Source organism: Pararge aegeria, chromosome 12 (genome assembly GCF_905163445.1).
Source record: "Pararge aegeria chromosome 12, ilParAegt1.1, whole genome shotgun sequence".
NCBI classification, from domain to species: Eukaryota; Metazoa; Arthropoda; class Insecta; order Lepidoptera; family Nymphalidae; genus Pararge; species Pararge aegeria.
In genome coordinates, this window is record NC_053191.1 from 4,783,814 (window position 1) to 4,803,570 (window position 19,757).

The window sequence follows — 19,757 nt, forward strand, 5'->3', positions numbered from 1 at the left end:
GGCTAGCTGCTTTTCTTTGTATTTTCCTAGAGCTTCATTTAAAGGTCTCTCTTTATCATGGAAACATGAATTCTTCTATGGCATATTAAACTTTGGTGATACGATCAATGTCAGTTTTCAATCATGACATTTTTGATATCAGAAAATTATATTTTATCTACAGAACCAGTTGATAAATTAGAGTGTCAGTTTATATACGTCAAAATCTATATTCGGTTATAACGTATGCAGCCCTGAACGGTACAGCCTGCGGTTGCTCTGTCTAGCTTAAATACCGAGCTAACTATGCACTCGGTTGGTTTAAGGCCAAATGTTGAACAAAGTGTCTAGATTTATGATTGTGGTCGACAACCCTACCCCACCCCGATAAAACCACCCTTATAAACAACGACACACGGCCCACGATTGCTCACTTATATACCCGATACATAAGGGTACATTACATAAGACGGTACGGTCAGGCGATGTAAATAACGCGAGATAACTTGGAGGGTCTAATGGAATAGGGAATCGTGTTTTGGAAAGTGGCCCGGAGAGAATGTTCTGGGTTGTTAGCCTACCCTGCCATGTTAAGTGAAAGTCGATAGGGGATTATGTCGAGAATTTGATTATTCGAGCGTTCAAGTAACGGCGCACTTCGCTGGAGGTTCAGTAATATGAGTAATTGGCATTTTGTCATCCATTACGTGGCAAACGGAATTTAAGATTTGTTGCTTTGCCACACTGCTACGTGTAATGACTGGTACGAAATCCAACTGATATACGGCGTTCAATATTTGAAAACAGTGACTGTCGAGTGTCTTGCAGATATCACATTCAAAATTCGTGTCATGTCATGCTTTTTTCTTTATCTTTCTATTTTTACTCTTTTTTCTTCATCATAAACAAACAAATTAAGAACATCAAAAAAGAGCGGAGAGTTAAATTAAAGTAGTAGGATACAAAATGCGCATCGTAACCAACTCATACATTTTTCTGTTTTTTATGCATAAGTATTACTAAAACTCAAAAAAACAAATCTAACACTTAGCACCCTGAACAAGTAGTTGATTCGTCATTTTGTAGTTAACTAATCGAAAAAATATCAATTCATAGAGGTTTAGGTATCTTATAACAGCTTACAATAATAAAGTACCTAAAACTATTACAGATATAAGCAATAAAAATTCATAATTCAAAATTCATTTATTTCAAGTAGGCCTTATTTAAGCTCTTTTGAAACTTCAAGCCTGTCTGTTTGTAGTGACTCTACCACCGGCTCGGAAGGCAAACTCTACCGACAAGAAGCCGGCAAGAAACTCAGCAGTTGCTCTTTTTCAACATTTACATTCTTTATTTTAACATTCATTTTTCTATCTTGTGTGAGATGAAAGTGGAGCCGGATGCTTGCAAGCAACCTTGTCATTAAAAAATTTATCAATTGTATAGTAACCTCGCTGTACTAAATGTGTTTTAACATATTCTTTAAACTTATGCATTCGTAGGTCCAAATTTAGCTTAGGAATCATATAAAAGCGTATACTCAATCCCACAACTGAGTTCTGTACCTTTCGCAGACGATATGCAGATGACCCTAATTTATGACCATTTCTTGTAAGTCGACTGTTTATATCTTTAATATGGTGTCTTACAAATTCTTTATTATTATAAATATATATATAATAATCACATGGGTGGTGTCGAAAATAAAACCGATACCTAATAAAGCAGGTATCGTTATTAACTAAGAATTAGCAATGCATATTAATCACTTCGTGCTAAAAAGGCTTGAGAAAAATCAATTTTAAAATTTCCATCAATATGCATCTTTCCTCTTAAAATAGAGTTCTTTACTCCCTCATGAATGATCTATTGCACCAATTGAAAAACTCTTGTTACAGTTTTCTCGAAACCGACAGCCGTTGTAGTCTGAAACAAAGTTACCGAATCATCATCATCATTCTATTAATGTCCGACTGCTTTTTTTTTAACTAAAATTGCTGTTGTTTACTCAAAAACTATTAGCGTTTCGCATTCATAGTCTTAGAGATAATAAATAATGTATCTCTAAAGCATGTGAAGCATTACTTCGGTATTCATTTACACGTTGGGCAAGCCATAAAAAATTAAATGCAAAAAAAAATGCAAAAAAAGTCTAAATTCGTTTATTTCAAGCAGGCCTAGTTTACTAATAATCCGGCCGGGAAAGGATATTGTCCAGCCCAAAAGGACGGACTTAGCCATAAAGCCTTTCCTCCACGCCAAAAAAAAGGCCTAGTTAAATAAGCATTTATTGAAACGTCAAGTCCGACTGTAGTGACTCTACAACTGATTCGGGAAGCAGATACTAAAGAGAAGAAGCCGGCAAGAAACTCAGCAAGTTGTTCTTTTTCAACATCATTTGACACTTTAACAATCTAACATTTGTCACCTATGTATATGCCGTCACCTTCACAGCTAAACGATCCCTCACCGACCAAAAACAAACGAATAGTTTACGGAAATGAACAACGCATATTTCCTGCTACTCAGAATTTCTCAACCGGTCTGGTACTCTCAGAAATATCCTATGGTTAAATTTGTTTTGCCCGATCCCAGGACCTCACGGTCCGTAGTGGAGTATGCTAACCAACTAGACAAACAAGGCAGGTAACTTCAAATAGAGATAATAATTTATAGCATACCACACTAAGTTTATCTGGATGAAATTCTCGGATATGTGTTGACGTTCTTTCGTTTGTTTCAATTTGTTTGTGTGTCATTATGTTCCCTTCGAACGTTATAAGCGCCTCAACCTGAAAATTATTTAAGTGTTACAATCTTATACTCGTACTAATCCCTATCCCTGCTAATATTATAAATGTCAATGTAAGTTTGTTTGTTACGCTTTCACGAAAAACTACTTAACCGATCCTCATGAAACTTAGTACACATATTTTTGGAAGTGTTAGAAGTAATATAAGATACTTTTTATCCCGACATTAAGCTCGTTCCTTTGGGAGAGGGTATAAAACTGCTTGATGATTTTACACCATAACTCCGACAAATTATAACCGATTTAAATAATTATGTTTGTACTATAGAAGTTGGGCATATTTAAAAATGCTGTTAAGGCTCATTATCTCGCTCAGTAAAGACGACTATTATTATTTATTATTATTTATTTATCTACTCAAACTCGTATTGAAGTATTTATGGTATATTAGGATATGTATTAGTATATTTATTTTTTTATATTTATCAATAGTATTTTTAATTTTTTTTTATTTGTGTAGTCTGGTTTATGTATTAGTATGTAGATATTTGTATGTATGTACTAAATAGTGTACCCCACCTATTTGTTTTCTTTTTAGTTTTCCTAATCCTAAGGTTGCCTGGCAGAGATCGCTACTTAGCGATAAGGCCGCCTTTTGTATCCTGCTTCATTCTTCATGTGTTTGTTCTTTTTTTGTCTTGTTTCTTTGCTTGAGTGGTGTACAAATAAAGAGTATAAATAAATAAATAAATAAATAAGTTATAATACTTATTTAATTTTGCCCAAACTTTGTGTAGATCTGTTGAATGCGGTTGAAGATAGAGGACAGAACTCCTCAGCGGACAGTAGCAAACCCCTCATTTAAGGCTTAGCGATACTGAATACTTTAAATTTTTTAGAACTACAACTAAATTTAATTCCACATAAACCAACAAAATCAAACGCAGACGAAGTCGCGTCAGCAGTTGTGTGTACAATGTTTCATGAGGATCGGTTAAGTAGTTTTCGCGTGAAAGCGTAACAAACAAACTTACATTGACATTTATAATATTAAGTAGGGATTAGTAGGGATGTTTAAAAATGTGCTAGTAATTCTTATTTAATCAATGAACAGTAAGTACAGAACAAGAAGTAATTAAAATTATATTTGATTCAAAGCGATGTCTCTTGATACTGTGTCGGTGGTGGTTTTGATTTAAATACATGCATTGACAATGACTTCAGTATTATCATACAGCCTTCCTTAAGACATGATTGGTTTTCATAATTTAACTTTGGCATCGGTTAGTAATGCAATGTAGAATTGTTGCTTTTACACAGCTAGTTTGAAAGTGGCAACTAATACATTTGAACTAATGAAGCTAATGTTTTGGTTGTCATTGCGTATTTTTAAAAAACTTTATATTATTAATTCTTTACAACTAGCTGTTGCCCACGTTCTTCGTCCGCGTTTATTAGGTGTTTTTTACAAATCCCGTGGGAACCGTTTGTTTTCCTGCCACCGTGGCGTGCACTGGGTTTCTTACCAGGGTATGCATACAGTGGGCAAATTGACAAAAATGCCAAAAATACTCTAAAATTTATATACGACTTATATATAAATTTTAGGGTAGGCAGTGCTTTTGTGTATGTACGAAGTGCACGCCACTGGATAGCCTATGTTACTCTCCGTCCTTCTAACTAACCCTATGACAAAAATCTAGTTGACTCGGCCAGAGTAGGAAACACAAACAAACAAACACGTTTTGCATTACTGATATTAGTTATCTCGAGGCTTATTTTTGTACATGCTAGGATACCTTCACACCATCTGCTTTCGTCTCCTGGAATTTCTCACCAGGTGTAAAAGTGCACGAAGAGTTTGCCAATTTGGATTTTAATGCAAACGTATATGTCCCATCGTCGTTGCGAGTCAGACAGTGTGTTGGCCTCAAACTTATTGCGGCCTTCCGGGATATGTAACCAACACCTGAAATTAATAGTCAAAATATAAATATTCAAATAAAATTATTGCAGCTAATGTAACTTTTCCCGTCTTGTTGTGCTTTCTACCCATCACAACTCAACTGATCATCATAAAATTTTGCATAAATGTTGTCAGGGCTACAGAAATCAGGTACCTTTAATTGAGGAGAAAGTACTGTTCCCAATTCAAATAATATTATTGCAGCGAATGTAAGTTTTCCTGTTTTGTTACGCTTTGTACCCGCAACAATTCAACTGATCAACTTGAAATTTTGCATAAATGTTGTCAGGGCTACAGAAATAAGGTATCTTTAATCGAGAAGAAAGTAATGTTCCCGAGAGATGAAAAAAACTTATAGAAAGGGACAGCTGAGCCGCGGACTAAATCCTAGCGTAGTCCGCGTACTTTCATACTTTTCGAGAGAATAAGGTTGTTGAGGTAGGAAGAGTTAATCAATAATTAACCTAATGGTTAGGACTTTGGCTTCACTTTCGAGGGACTGAGTTCGAATCCCGGCACGCACCTTTAAATTTTCTAAGTTATGTGCGTTTTATTCTATTAAAATACCACTCGCTTCAATGGTTAAGTGAAACAGCATGCCTGAGAGTTCTCCATAATTTTCTCAAAGGCGTGTGGAGTCCACCAATACGCACAAGCCAGTGAGGTGGACTACGGCCTAACGCTTCTCACCGTTTGAGGAAACCCGTGCTCTGTAATGGGCAGTAATGAGTTGATATGATAAAGGTTTCTCCGCGGTGGACTTCGACAGAATGAGTAAGTTACTAGCTGAAAGAAAATCCCAATTCTTATACGGGTGGTAGTGGAACTTATTTATTCAATAAATTTCCATTAGTAGCTTTTCAGTACAAAGAAAACTTCTTTGTTGTTATTTCACGCGTTAAGTTTGTGAAGCTAACTTTAGTAATGAAACAAAGAAGCTCTATCTAGCTAGTTCATTATATATGTAAGTTACTAAAAAATTTACATAACAGTATCAGAGAGTTGTCTAGGAAAAAAATTCCTGCAAATCGTCTTAATATGGCGATGGAATCGCTACAAGCGAAGAAATAAATTAAAAACGATACGAATTTAAAGCCTTTTTCGCAAGTCTTGCAATTGTTCGTAATAATTACGATAAGATACCATACCCATAAACACGAGATAATCATCGAAATTTTCTTGCGACACCATAACATATTGTTTCCCGAGAAACTCCTCCATGGTGTAAACGACCGATCGCACTGAACCTAACAAAACGACTGAATACTATCTCTTACGTGGATGCAAGTCAAGATAACGCCACCATCGTATGATAAGCGATAATAATCCTTAAATCTATAATCTTTTTATATCTGTATAAACATAGCCATTAGGTATATGCGTTTCCGCTCATTGTCATTTTTTGTATGACGGGAGTGCAATGATCTACAGGAAAATAATCTCTGGGTTCCTCCAAGATATTCTCCGCGTTAGCTTTTTGCAATTGAATAAGTACTATGGGTAATATTTGCCCAAAAATTGGACAAGAAGAGCACAGTAGGTATATCTGCCGTAAAAAAGCAGTTTTTTTGACAGTTTATTAAACTAAGTCTCAGTCTCAAGTCAGAGGCAGATAAGGTTATTAAAGAAAAAGAATTTATATTTTTTTTCATCTGTCAAGATGTCAGTTTACAAGTTCCCTGAACATTACGCACAGCCAGATCGGTGTCGTAACTTGAAATGGCTAGTGAGTCTCTATCTAAAAGTTGGTGAAATGTGACCCAAATCATTAGACATCCGATTTTACCGTTTTCTAGGTTTAGTGAAAAGGGGCATACGACTGCTTTTCCACAGTGCTAAGTTATGTTGTTAAGAAAGTGTATGATATCCACTAATACAATCCTTTTCAAAAGGACAGAGTGGCATATCTATACTAATGTCCCTTTTCACTGAATCTAGGCATCGCCTACATCAATGCCTAACGATTTAGGCGATTTCTGAAGAAAAAAAAACGTTTTACCAACTCTTAGTTTAGGTGTTACGTATTTAAGCATTGCCTTGTTTAGCGTTAGTGAAAATGGGTATAATAGGTATATGGTATATATATAGTATATGGTAACTTTCCCGGGAGATTTAAAAAAAAAAAGCCTTAGTTATCTTGGCGTCATAAAATACTTTTTATAACCGCAAAACAAACGGCAGTGTCGAAGAAGCAGAAAGAATGCTCTGGTGATTCTTAACGAAGATACTTATATAATGAATGAATGAATGAATACACTTTTATTGTACACCACAGAGAAAATTTACAGAGATACAAATACAACAGCACAATAAGGTAGAACGTACAATTTGGCGGCCTTATCGCTAAATAGCGATCTCTTCCAGGCAACCAAAGGCATACAAGAAAATGTTATAAGAAATAAGTAGGTGGTACAACAAACAAAATTAAATATTAGGACTTAAAACTAAATTAACATAAAAAAATAAATAATAAAAAAAAAAAACATAAAACATAGTATATACTAAACATAACATATTAAAGATATGTACAAAAATATAAAATATATAACATAAGTACGGGCTTCGTTACAAATCATCATATCAGGAAAATCATCTTATCCGACAAAGCAAGTTCTCGGAATTGAATAAGATAACTAAATCTAACTGCCACGTTGGTCTTGTGTTAAGCATGTTCGACTACCGATCACTAGGCCCTGGATTTGATTTCTGGGGCAGTCCAAAAAATTATAGCTATTATTGAAGACCCTCGCACAGTGAGGAACGCTCTTGTCTCATAAGTATACTCTTTATCTTATAAATTCTCTGATCTGGTGGGAGGCTTCGGCCAAGGCCAGTTACCATCTTATTGACAAAGACGTGCCGCTTGGCGATATAGGGTTCCGATAAGATATCGTGTAGAAACCGATTAAGGTTATGGATTTAATATAACTTCCATATAATTTGGGCAGCTTATGGGTCTATGCTCTAAAACACTCTCTCTCTTATGAGGAGCCCTATGCCCAGCAGTGGGAATATTATTTGGAAACTCTCCAGTTTACAAGCTGTATATTAAACTCCATGTAGAGCTGCCTGGAAGCAGAAATTATAATTTGTAATAAACTTTTTATTAATTCAATTCAATTCTTTTTTATACATGTTTAGTCATAATCTATGAAATCCAAATCTTAATTTATACAAATTCATTAATATCTCATGTAATTTTTTTTAATGTAGTTTTTGATTTTTAAACAATTCAATTATTCTGTTATACAATAGTGTAGATGGGTCATAGTTACCAAATAAAGAATTATTATTTTTATTCGTAGCGTATGTTTCTTATTCCAAAATGAATTTTATTTTCAGGAGAGAGGAGCATTTATGATTCGCCACAAAAACAGAGTACGAGTACCAACAACGTCGTTAACAAACGGCAAGAACCTCATCATGATCCCAATGACGGTAAGTGTATTTATAACCCGCGCAATAAAAGAATAGATTATAAAAGGCGTCAGATGACGTACTATCTCATTTGCACAATATCCGTGCGAAAGAGATAGCAGGACATTTGCTGCCATTTTAGAATCTACTATCTAATGGTTTTTTTTTTTCATTCCACTACTAGTTAGCCCTTAACTGCAATCTGAATTGGTGGTATGGTATTGGTGATGATGCAGTCTAAGATGGTAGCGGGCTAACCTGTTAAAGAGTATGGTAGTCATACTCCTAATAGGTTTCTTCGCGACATCGCACCAATAATATAAACATAAGAAGTAAGAATAAACTTACAGTGCAATATACTAGGTTACATAAAATTCATAATTCGTTTAAAGGAAATTAGCGTACAATTCTACAATAAACTACCCATTGACATCATGGAGATGTCTCTTGAAAAGTTCTAAGTTTGTATTAAACGTAAGCTTATAGAGGAGTCCTATTATAGTATAAAGAACTACGTAATCGATAAAAAAGCTTGGGTGTAAATTATTGCTCTAACCAGGTTGCTCTTCTAATCATTTCAAATGACATTGTGAGATGGTGATAACAAAAAAAAACACTCATTTTGTTGTGGACTTCTTCTTAGACCAGGACGCGTTCGGAACCCTCGTAGCTTTAGTTTTAAATTTACCAATGTGGTTATCACCATCATCTCACTACCGTGTAATTCTTATGTACGCATCAAAAGTGCCACCTATGGGCCTACTTGAATAAAGATATTTTTGACTTTTACTTTGACTTTGAATCGCTTAGCGGCACGTCTTTGTCGGTAAGGTGGTAACTAGCCACGGCTTAAGCCTTCCTCTAGACCATGGCATGGTAAGCATTTCACGTGTTCAAGGTCAATTTGGTAATTTATTATTTCAGAATTTTGTCTGGTCTGATCTGGCTTTGTCCGTGTCCGGTTAAAACCCACCCGTCAAAAAGCATGCCGCCAAGCGATTTAACGTTCCTGTACGATGTCACTACCAATATGGAGTAGATTAGAAGGGGGTTTAATATAACTGCCATTCTCGTTAACAGGTCCACCCGTTGCCGTCTTAGACTGCATCAGATGAGATTGCAGTCAATTGCTTGTAGTGAAACAAAAAAAAGGATATTCTTGAATACAGTGACGTGCATACACGGGCATTAAACGGGCAGACGATATAATATGGAAGGAGTCTTAAGGGTAGGCTTTTATAACGCATACAGTGCTTACCCTTAAGTTTTCATAAATTTTACTAGAGATTTTCTCCATTTTCTATCATCTGCCCACTTAGTTCATACTCTGTATTCACGCCTCTGCTACAATCTAGTCTTACAATTCTACCCTCAAACACTCGCAATTCAATTCCCAGTTATATGGAATCCCTTCGCAATATTAAAGATGCAAGGCGTGCATTCCAAAATGAATACTTGTATAACCCCGCGGTAGGTATATAAGTAAAATCTTGCAATGACTGCGTTAATTCAAAATGGCGACGAGCGTTGACAATGACGCCATTACGGAGATTACGACGCCGCGTTCACCCTAATGAAAGTATTGAAATCGACCCCCTTCTATAGGGCTGGTTTGCCTTCCTTTCTTTACCCGACTACGAAGCGGTTACGCATTTAATACTCTTTGCCTTTAAAACGTTTGTTTGTATGTACCGTATATACAATAAAATAACAATTAGGTGGTCTAACTAAATACCTATAACAATAATATGTAAAAAAAAGAAATCTCAATATTTTTAGCCTTAAACCCTAATTTCAGTAAATTGCTTATGCCACTAGAACAGTATTTAAATTAAAAAAAAAACTAAATTCATTTATTTCAAGTAGGACTAGTTTATAAGCACTTTTGGAACGTCAACTCAGTCTGCTTGTAGTGATTCTTTCACCGTTTTGGAAGGCAGATTCTACCGAGAAGAAGCCGGCAAGAAACTCAGCAGATTTCAGAAGGCCTTTTTAGCATGAGTTTACATATTTCACTCTTTAGAACGTTTCTATCTTTGAGTGATGAGAGCAGAGCGGCCTGCTTCCTAGCAACTTGTCGTTAAGAAATTCATCAATTTAATGGTTAGTATAACCACGTTTTATTAAATGTATTCTAACACATTGTTTATACTTATGCAATGGTAGGTCCAAAACTACCTTAGGAATCATATTAAAAAAAGCATATAGGTACTCAATCCCACAAAATTTAAAAAAAAATTTTACCTTTTGTTGTTATTTTTGTCTTCTATTACCGCTACATAATAATTAGGGTATTCTATTTTTTTTTAATTGTATTTATCAAACAGAATAGTATTATATAAACCAAGGTACCATAAGTGCATAGTTACCTTTACCTACTTCTGATTCTTCTAACGGCTTGTACTGGTGTGTAGTTGTATTCTTAAGTGTGCGCAATACCCATCGATTACTCCATCGAAACTGTTGAACTGTTGTTTTCTATGATTATCTCCATAGATTGTGTTACAGTAAATTTATAAAGTAGGTAAATAAATAAATTTTTGAAAACTCTAAATTCATATTTACCAGATATTTTATTAAAAAGTTAATAATTAGTTTTCAAGAACCAATTAAAATTATATTTGATTAACAACATGACATTGAGTGGGTCGGTATTTTAATATGCGAAAGGATTTATAAATCAAACTTCATTTGGTGATGACATCGTGGTACTTTATTCATGAGAATCTGTCCGATATCCTTTCCGATAAATTTGCCACTGGCTCCTAACGGCAGGTACGAGTATAGTTACGTTAGTGCTTATAACTTTACTATATTTCCTTGTTCTACATCCTCAACTAAGCTATACATTAATGTATCTATCATCAGTAATAATCATCATTATTACACGACAACCCTAACAAACCCTCTCTCTTTCTATTAACTGCACTCTGTATAAATAACTAAAATTCCAAAAATAAAATAGTTTTGATTTAGATTACTTTATTATATTTACAATTATGAACAAGTTGGTATAATAGATGATTTTAATTGCCAAAATCCCTCTTAAATTATTGATTAGTTTAGATATCAATAATTTCCGACTATTGTGCAAAAATGTTTACGTGCCCGTTTGTAGGCAAAGAATCAACCATTTCGTTTAAACATTATCCCGTTCTAAATACGAAATGAAATAATGTGATTCTTATCCGCTCTCACGTGCGGTTAAGAGCTACCGGCTAGCGTACTCTTAAGAAGGTTTGTTATGTTTTGTGTTCAATTGAAAAATGTATCCGATCCTCGACGCATCCTTGCCAACCCTACTTAAACCTACCCTCGAGTTACGTCATGCAGATGCGAACACCGTGAACACTGAAGTAAGAGTAGGTACTTCTTTACTTCAACAAATGCCAGTATCATTTGATTTTATGTAACTTGTGTAGTGTGTATTTGAATATGTTCATTGTTATGTTAATGTAAACTTTTATACGCCACGGCATGAAAACCACTTTTTTTACCAGGACTTACCAGGATTATCTTCAAGCCTTTTTATATTTAAATCTGTTTAAGCAGTCCACCCTGGTGGCCAAGGCGGGTGAGTATACAGACGCAGTGGCGTGCATAGAGGGTATGCAGATGATATAAAATGAAGAAATTCTCCAGTACAAGTTCTAAAATCTAAACTCGTGCTGGAGATTTTTTTTCATTTCACATTATCTGCCCGCTTAATGCATGCCCTGTGCATACCCTCAATGCACACCACTGTTCACACGCCTTTAAGAACGTTGTAGAAAACTCTTAGGTTTCATTACGATGTTCTTCTTCATCATAAAATCAGTGATAATTAATTGCTTGAAACACTCATAACTCCGAAACGTTAGAAGGGAACGGGTACTACACCAGCTACAAACCTATCACGGGCCATATATTTGTATCAAAATCTCCTTGTGTCACTTAATACTAAAACCTAGTTGCATAAATTCCCTCCCAAGCCTTTTTATCGTTTACCTACCTAATCCTTTATGTTATAACAGGATTGAGTACAAAATAATCCGTAAAAACCTTGCCACTTTTTGTGGGACAGCCATGCTCAATGTCAGTCAGTATTTTATTGAACAAAAGTTTCGCTTTTAACAAATAAGGTGCTTATCGCTTATCGCCGCGCATGTCTAGCAGACACAACAAATTAGCCGGACTATACTTGATACTAATGACTGATCTTACACGCTATCTTTTGTATAGTAATTGGATTACTTTCAATAGATTGCCGTTAGCTTAAGGATTATTAAAAAATTTGCTGCCGCATATTTGAACTTTTAGTATCTTCAGAATATATTTTTTTAATTTTTTTTTTATTCTTTATGAACCCAAAGTGTATATAACACAATCGACTTATTAGAAATAATCATATATTTGCAGATAGATGGCTGGAATGATGGATGGATGTTACAAACTTAATTAATGAATTTTTGGGGTTGTGTATGCCTTTAGGTACACCTGATTCCTGTCTAATTTTGGCCCTAACAGTGGATAAGTTAAAAACCATGTATTCAAATCTTATAAATATTAGTAGTTTACAATTGATATATTTCATAATGAAAAACCTTGCTTGGAAACAGGCTGCTCCGCTTTTTACTCTCTCATTTAAAAATTCAGACATTTAAAAATTGGTTGTAAGATTTTAAAATGATTATGTTGGAAAAGATAAACTGCTTGGTTCCTTTTGGCTTTTTCTCGATCGAATCTGCTTTTGAACAAATGAGAGTCACTACAAATAGCAGATTTCACGTTCCAAAACTCCTATTGAAATAAATTATTTTTTAAATCTAATCATATGATTTGACCAAATTACTCATTACCGTCAGCAACTCAAGTGGGTAACTGTTAGTGATAGGCGAAATATGCATATTCTTACTCTACTTTATTCTCTTCTCTATAGTCCTATCTCTCCGCTTTACCTTAAAGAGCGTTTTTCCTTCTCTCAGCATCTTGCCAGTCTCCGGTCGGCGAATGACAACATGCTTGAGATTTCCTTATCTCGCTCTCAGCGCTCTAAAGAGTCATTGACTGTTAAAGCTGTAACACAGTGGAACTCGCTCCCCTGGGAAATACGTTATTCCGAAACAATTCACCTGTTTAAACATCGCTTAAAAAATTATTACTTATTTATGTAATTGAGAATTTCGTAAGTTTATAATAGCATTAATATATATCATAAATATCTATTATAGTCAGTGGCGTGCATAGAGGGTATGCACAGGGTATGCAGATGATATGAAATGAAGAAAATCTCCAGAACGAGTTATACAAAACTTAAGGTTAGGCATTGTAAAAAGCCTACCCTCAATTATTTATAACTCGTTCTGGAGATTTTCTTCATTTTATATCATCTGCATACCCTGTGCATACCCTCTATGCACGCCACTGATTATAGTATATATAAATTTATATCGGTATTTTTGTAGTTAATATGTAAATTTAGGTTCATGTAAGTTTATTTTATTTTTTTGTAACATACTCTATGCACCATCCACTTTCCACTTTTCTATCGGCTTTGTACACTCAGGTTGCCTTAAAAGATCACTTTTAGTGATAAGGCCGCCTTTGCCCTAGCACTAAGTACTATTACTGTTTTCAGTGTATTTTTCCTATTGCGTTGTGTTGCAATAAAGTTTTTCTATTCTATTCTATTCTTTACTTCCAGCGTCACCAAACGATGGTTTGGTAAAGCTGCAAAAGAAAATGCGATACAATTCAGAATCGCCTGTACTGCCGTCTACGCCTGAAAAAATTGCACCTGTACCAGAAGTAGAAACTCCACAAAAAGTGAGGTAAGAATTCGTTCTTTAAGCAATTATTGTACAATTTTAATAATCATAAAATTTATTTTACTATAAAATACCCAAGGTTTTGGTTTCGGCGTGGAAGCGGCGGAACCATATAAAATGGTTAATTAAAACATCAAGAAATTTTTGAATTAATTATTTTAAAATTATATAATGGTATGTTCTTTAATAAATGGTTTACCAGCTTTATATATTTAACTTTAGATATGGCTATTATTTTATAGTATCCCAGTACTTAGTCATTTATCATAAAAAGGAGGGTGGAATAGTCCGGAAAATGGTAAATTTAAAAATTATATTGTAGTTAATAGTTTATTTGGTGAATTATAAACTACATGAGTTTTGGTATTACTATATTCGTATGAAACCATTTTGGCTTAAAGGTAATTAATAGTATAGATGTGATATATTTAATCATTTGGCATCAAAAAGGAACATAAAAGTAGCAGAGTTGAAATATAAAATATTGTAAATTAGAACAACAAAAGGAATGTATGGCGTTGAGCGGTAAATTAAAAATATTTTTGTAGTTAATAACTTATTTTTAAAATAGACTATGTGTGGTAAAACAATCTATATGTAACTTTTCTGGCTATTAACTTGCTTAATAGGTATGCAAGTGATTTATTTAGTTGTTTATCTTCGAAAAGGAAGGTTAATAGTAAATCAAAACTTTAACAGAGAGTTCATTGTTTTTGATTGTTATATAATTAGTATTTAGTTGCTATTTTTATTATATTGTTTATTTATAATCTATATTAGCTTACCAATTAATATTTTTCTCGTAGTTATTTATAATTGCATTTAAATTAGAACACACCTAGTATTTTATTTTTTTTTAAATATTTGAATATAAAGTGTTGTATGGTTTGATTAGCATTGCATGTTGCTCGTAGAATTTAGTTCGTGTGTCCGGCATGTCGCATCGGTTATGGGTTACGGGTTGATTTCAGAGAGCTTTACTCGCTGGTGGAGAACCTCCGCCTCAAGACCTCCGTGTTTGTTGGTTCCAGCCTGCCCACCATATATTACGGGGCGCGCACGCATAAACAGATCCAGCAAGTGGTGAAGGAGTTCGCCAGGACGACGTACTGCAGTGACGCACTCATGTCAATACTGTCTGCTAGGGATCACAGTTGTATACGCGAGTACGACAGGAGCCAGTGGCCTACGAAGAATGATATGTGCTCCTCTTGCATCAAGGTACGTTCAATTTTATCTACCATAGCTCTTCCCGCGTGAACTACCTAAAGCACCTAGACACACCCAGTTCTTGTGTGTCCTGTCACGGTCGCCAAAATATGTTCAATCCTTAGATTGGACACACCATAGGGCCCGATAGGCAGACCCTAGTTAGTTCTTGTTGCAGGTTTGAGTGAATAAAAAACGTGACCTCAGCGAATGTTTTATTTGAAAAAGTGAATGATATTACATTATTTTATGTGACAAGTTACATTGACAGATGACGAAAAGTTCACTGGCATTGACATTGATTATTTTCGTACTTGACATTTCACTATGGTTGTAAAGCGCGACGTAGTAGGTAGGTAGTAACGTAATGTTCGTAAAGCTAAAATAACTTTGGTTTTTTTTTAGCCAGCGTTCAAAGTGTGAAACGTTCTACCCACGTTTACTTATTTGATCGCGTGAAAGTAAACTACGTAGCGGTTTCTCAGTAATTTAACTAGATGGCACTCTTTCTATACCATATAAATTGTATTAACTTTTACGTGAATTAATTTACGTTCATTTGAATAAATAAACGTAAATTTATTCAAATGAATGATTGAGATTCGATCGATGAAGATTATCTATCTTAATGATAAGGCTACCCGGAAGCAAGCCATCTCACTCATTTCATCTCAAACAAGATAGAACAATGGTTGTTAAATTGTAAAATTATGTTGGAAAAGAACAACTGCTGAGTTACTTGCCGGCTTCCTCTCGGTAGAATCTGCCTTTCGAACCGGTGGTAGAGTCAGTTAATTATTTTTCTTGATAGATAATCTTACACTTGGCACTCTGAATGAAGTTAACTCACTGACTACTCAAATTCAAAATCTCTTTATTCATGTAGGCCTACCACAGGCACTTATGAAGCGTTCATACATATATGTTTACATATATGTATGAACACTGAATTGTAAGGGTATGGTGATAAACTTCGTTTCTAAAACCTAAAGCTACGAACTACTAACATGTACCTGCTTTATTTCAGCCAATGTCATCATTAGATAAACTCAAGATCAAACAGGAGACCAATTGCAAGTACTACGACAACCGCAAAGCTATAAACCGAAAGATCCTACCGCGGGCCTACGATCTAACCGAACTAGTGGAAATCGGCAAGAACTTAACAGCGTGTCCGTACTACGGCGCCAGGGAAATTGCCAAAATGGCCAACATTGTGTTCTGCCCTTATAATTACTTGATTGAGCCTAGTATAAGGAAAAGTGTAAGTTTGCTTTAAAAGTTACCCCTTTTTTATTGCACAAGTCAGCCCTAAAATGCAATATCATCCCTCTTGTGTGTGCTATGTGAGTGATGATGCAGTCAAGGATAGCAGCGGGCTAACCTGTAGCTCATAATCGCCTGGAGGTCGTTGTAGGGTGATAACTAGCCGCGGCCGAAGCCATGTCGTGCAGGGGAGGGTAGATGATGATGAGGAAATATTGTAGAAAAGGTACAACTTTCATAAAAAATCATCTTACTCACATCCTGGGGTAGCTGGAAGAGATCTCTTATAGAGATAAGCTTTCCTTTGTACACTTCATGTATCTTATGTTCACAATCACAATTTATGGTACATAAATAATAAATAAATAAAAAATTGTGGCGGCCATGATACAGACAGACAAAACGAAAAATATTAAAAAAAAATACAGTTTCCGTATCGATTACAGAAGGCCCTCTAAAATATTGATCGAGAACCCGTCTGCCCAGCATGGCATACTTATGGGCATATCCTTCCCCTTTAGGACAGCCCTTTAGTCCTGCAGTGGACTGTTATAGACTATTTCATGATGAAAGTAGTCATTGCCATTATCTCACTACTATGTGTACCATTTGTATGTAAAATACGCATCGAAAGTGTCATCTAAGTGCTAACGGAACTACTTGAATAAAGAAAAATTTGACTCGACTTATTATCTACGCAACTCACGAACCTTTCGCGTAGTCTAACCGCAGCCCAATGGTGTTTTCTAGATGCAAATCGATCTGACAGACAACGTCGTGATAATTGACGAGGGACATAACATCGAAGACATCTGTCGAGACGCCGCTACCTGTAACTTTACCAGGGATCAAGTGAAGAGTGCGATAAAGGTAAACCAGGCAAAAATTAACTTTATTGCAACAATTGTATAATTATTTTCATTAGCAATTTAAATTACTATCCCTCTATAGGTTGTAATAGTAGTTTATGCATCAAGTGTGGTAATATTGCATTTTACAGTTGATGCGGTATTAGACGAAAGCGAATGCGCTGAGAAAGCCGAGAGTGTAATAAGCATTATACCATACGACGTTTATGCCGCAATTTTCATCACACTTTCATTGAGGAAAAGACGGGATATAGTTTTTAGAAAATAACTGCATAAATTTGATTTTTCCACTGTATGAAAGTTTCGTAGGCCTATTCTCTCTAGATTTGGTCGAAACAATTATTCATTAGTGCCTCGATTGTTATTCCCGGCGGAATAAAATCTACTAGGTATTGCTCGTAAAATATTAGTCCCGAAAAATGGCGGCACTTTTTGAACAAAATACAAAGGAACAATTAAAAAAATTGCTACAAGAAACCGTCATTGTTAAACAACTAAAAACAACTAACAACATTTTAAGTAAGTGCCAAGTAAAATGTAAAAATAAAAATTGCGGTAGAATAGAAAATACTCAATTCGCTAGAGGTGGTTTCCCCAGGACCCATTCAGTAGATCTTAGCCTTATGAAAATCGGACCATATGGGAAGTACACAGTTCAAATTCAAATTCATTTATTTGTTTAAAACATGATAAAATAGTATACATGTTTAGTTCCAGTTTACGACATGCAGATCGTATATTAATTTATTATACCTCACCACTCAATTGCAAATTAATTAAAAATAACAAAAATTGTAATTATAAGAATGTCATATGCACACTATGATAGCGTGATAACATGTATTAGTTGTATGTCATAATCAAAACTAAGAAAAATCAAAAAAGGTGGAAACAAAAAAATATTTTTTTAAATCGGTTTATAAAATAATTAAAATAAAATTAATTTATTTCGACCGACTTGGATCATAAATGGTTAGTAAAATACAAAGTTAAATATTAGTAAACCTAGCCTAACGAAATAGTTTATATTTTTTTATTATTTATTTTATTTATTTTTTTTATTACACAAACTACTAAAATTATTATTCTTCGCATCCTGAAACTCACATGAGTTTATTTGGACGCTGCACATTCCTCTAAAATCTCATATAAAACCCTTTTGGCATGCCCGATTGGAAAGCACATATACCATGCAGTAATGGCACAGGTACAGACCATCAATCCTGCCAGCAAGAGCCCTCAGAAGATATAAATGACAAAGTTGAAAGTCTCCTCTTCGTAGGGCGCTTTAGTAGACCTTTTTGTGACGGAGTTTGCCCGTGAAAGTACTGCAGCCAAGCAGCATTGCAGTTTCCCGGTCTGAAGGGCGTGGTTGCCGGTGTAACGAAATTATATTAAAGGATACATAAGTATATTTCTAAAGGAATCCCTGTAAAAATATTAAATCACAAGAAGCGTATGAATTTTTCCATACAAACGAATTTAAAACATTCCAAGTGTTTACTTCTGACAACCCTATTAAAGATATAAAACCGATACGCACATAGTACCTACGCTACGCGACGCGTACCTAATGAAGTGACAGGAGTCACATGATTTATTTTGTGACGGAGTTTGCCCGTGAAAGTACTGCCGCTGAGCAGCATTGCAGTGTCCCAGTCTGAATGGTGTGGTTGCCGGTGTAAATATAGGTGCATGAAGCTTGAAACCTACGCCTTAGGTGGATGAACACTAGACGGCACCTCCCAGGACGTGTCGCTTGCATGCCCTGTGTATTGTATTATTGTTCTGTTAAAAAAAATCTTTATCATAGGAATTTGAAACGGTATCTTCGTTCCGATATGCCAATCAACATATGACGACGCACATCGACCACTTACTGGCTGTTCTAAAAACCTGGGATCAGTGGTATGAAGATGATTTTCCTTTTGCTTTTTCTAATACTAGTTTGTAATTTTAGTTCATATTTCACAGTAGAAACCCGCAGTTGCGTACACTGGGTTTCTTGCCAGGTTATGCATACAGCGGAAAATTGCGTAAAACGGCAAAAATCCTCCACCTAAACGAGTTATATATCAATTTTAGGCAGTGCTTTTGTACATATGAAGTGCACGCCACTGGTAACCTGCAATTTAATTTATTTGTGGCATCTCCACGTAAGTATTAAATTGCATTTGGATTGATAATAATGCAATTCCGTGGTACACTAATTCAGTCTATCTTGTAAGGTCTTCGCAGCGTTTGCAATGACAGCGTACAAAAATATGTTTGTTACAAATCACATTATACAAATTTTTGAATTTTTTGCTTTTCTAAACTATAACATGCATGGTTACTATATAAGACGTTCAACAGAATATCGAAATAATATTTAAGGATGCATAAGTATTTTTCATAAGGAATCACCCTGTAAAAATATTAAATCAATTTTTTAAAAACTCATAGATTTTCGGTTTTACAGATAAGTCTCAGAGACAGTACATAATTCA

The 19,757-nt window shown here is 35.0% G+C and overlaps 2 protein-coding genes across 3 annotated transcripts in view; one reads left to right on the plus strand and one right to left on the minus strand.

Annotated features, from left to right (window-relative positions):
* LOC120628289 (Fanconi anemia group J protein homolog) overlaps positions 1 to 19,757 on the plus strand; it is an 89,299-nt gene that overhangs the window by 59,176 nt on the left and 10,366 nt on the right. For both annotated transcript variants that reach the window (XM_039896591.1, XM_039896592.1), the window contains exons 4-9: positions 8,043 to 8,138; positions 13,801 to 13,927; positions 14,956 to 15,145; positions 16,161 to 16,397; positions 17,150 to 17,269; positions 19,082 to 19,176. In XM_039896591.1, coding sequence (XP_039752525.1) covers positions 8,043 to 8,138; positions 13,801 to 13,927; positions 14,956 to 15,145; positions 16,161 to 16,397; positions 17,150 to 17,269; positions 19,082 to 19,176 — 865 coding nt within the window. The remainder of the gene's footprint in view (positions 1 to 8,042; positions 8,139 to 13,800; positions 13,928 to 14,955; positions 15,146 to 16,160; positions 16,398 to 17,149; positions 17,270 to 19,081; positions 19,177 to 19,757) is intronic.
* Positions 1,680 to 5,941, minus strand: LOC120628290 (probable fatty acid-binding protein). Its single transcript, XM_039896593.1, has 4 exons — positions 5,849 to 5,941; positions 4,534 to 4,703; positions 2,664 to 2,774; positions 1,680 to 1,908 (listed from the first exon to the last, which is right to left on the minus strand). The coding sequence occupies exons 1-4, from the start codon at positions 5,919 to 5,921 to the stop codon at positions 1,849 to 1,851; spliced, it is 414 nt and encodes a 137-aa protein (XP_039752527.1). The 5' UTR covers positions 5,922 to 5,941; the 3' UTR covers positions 1,680 to 1,848.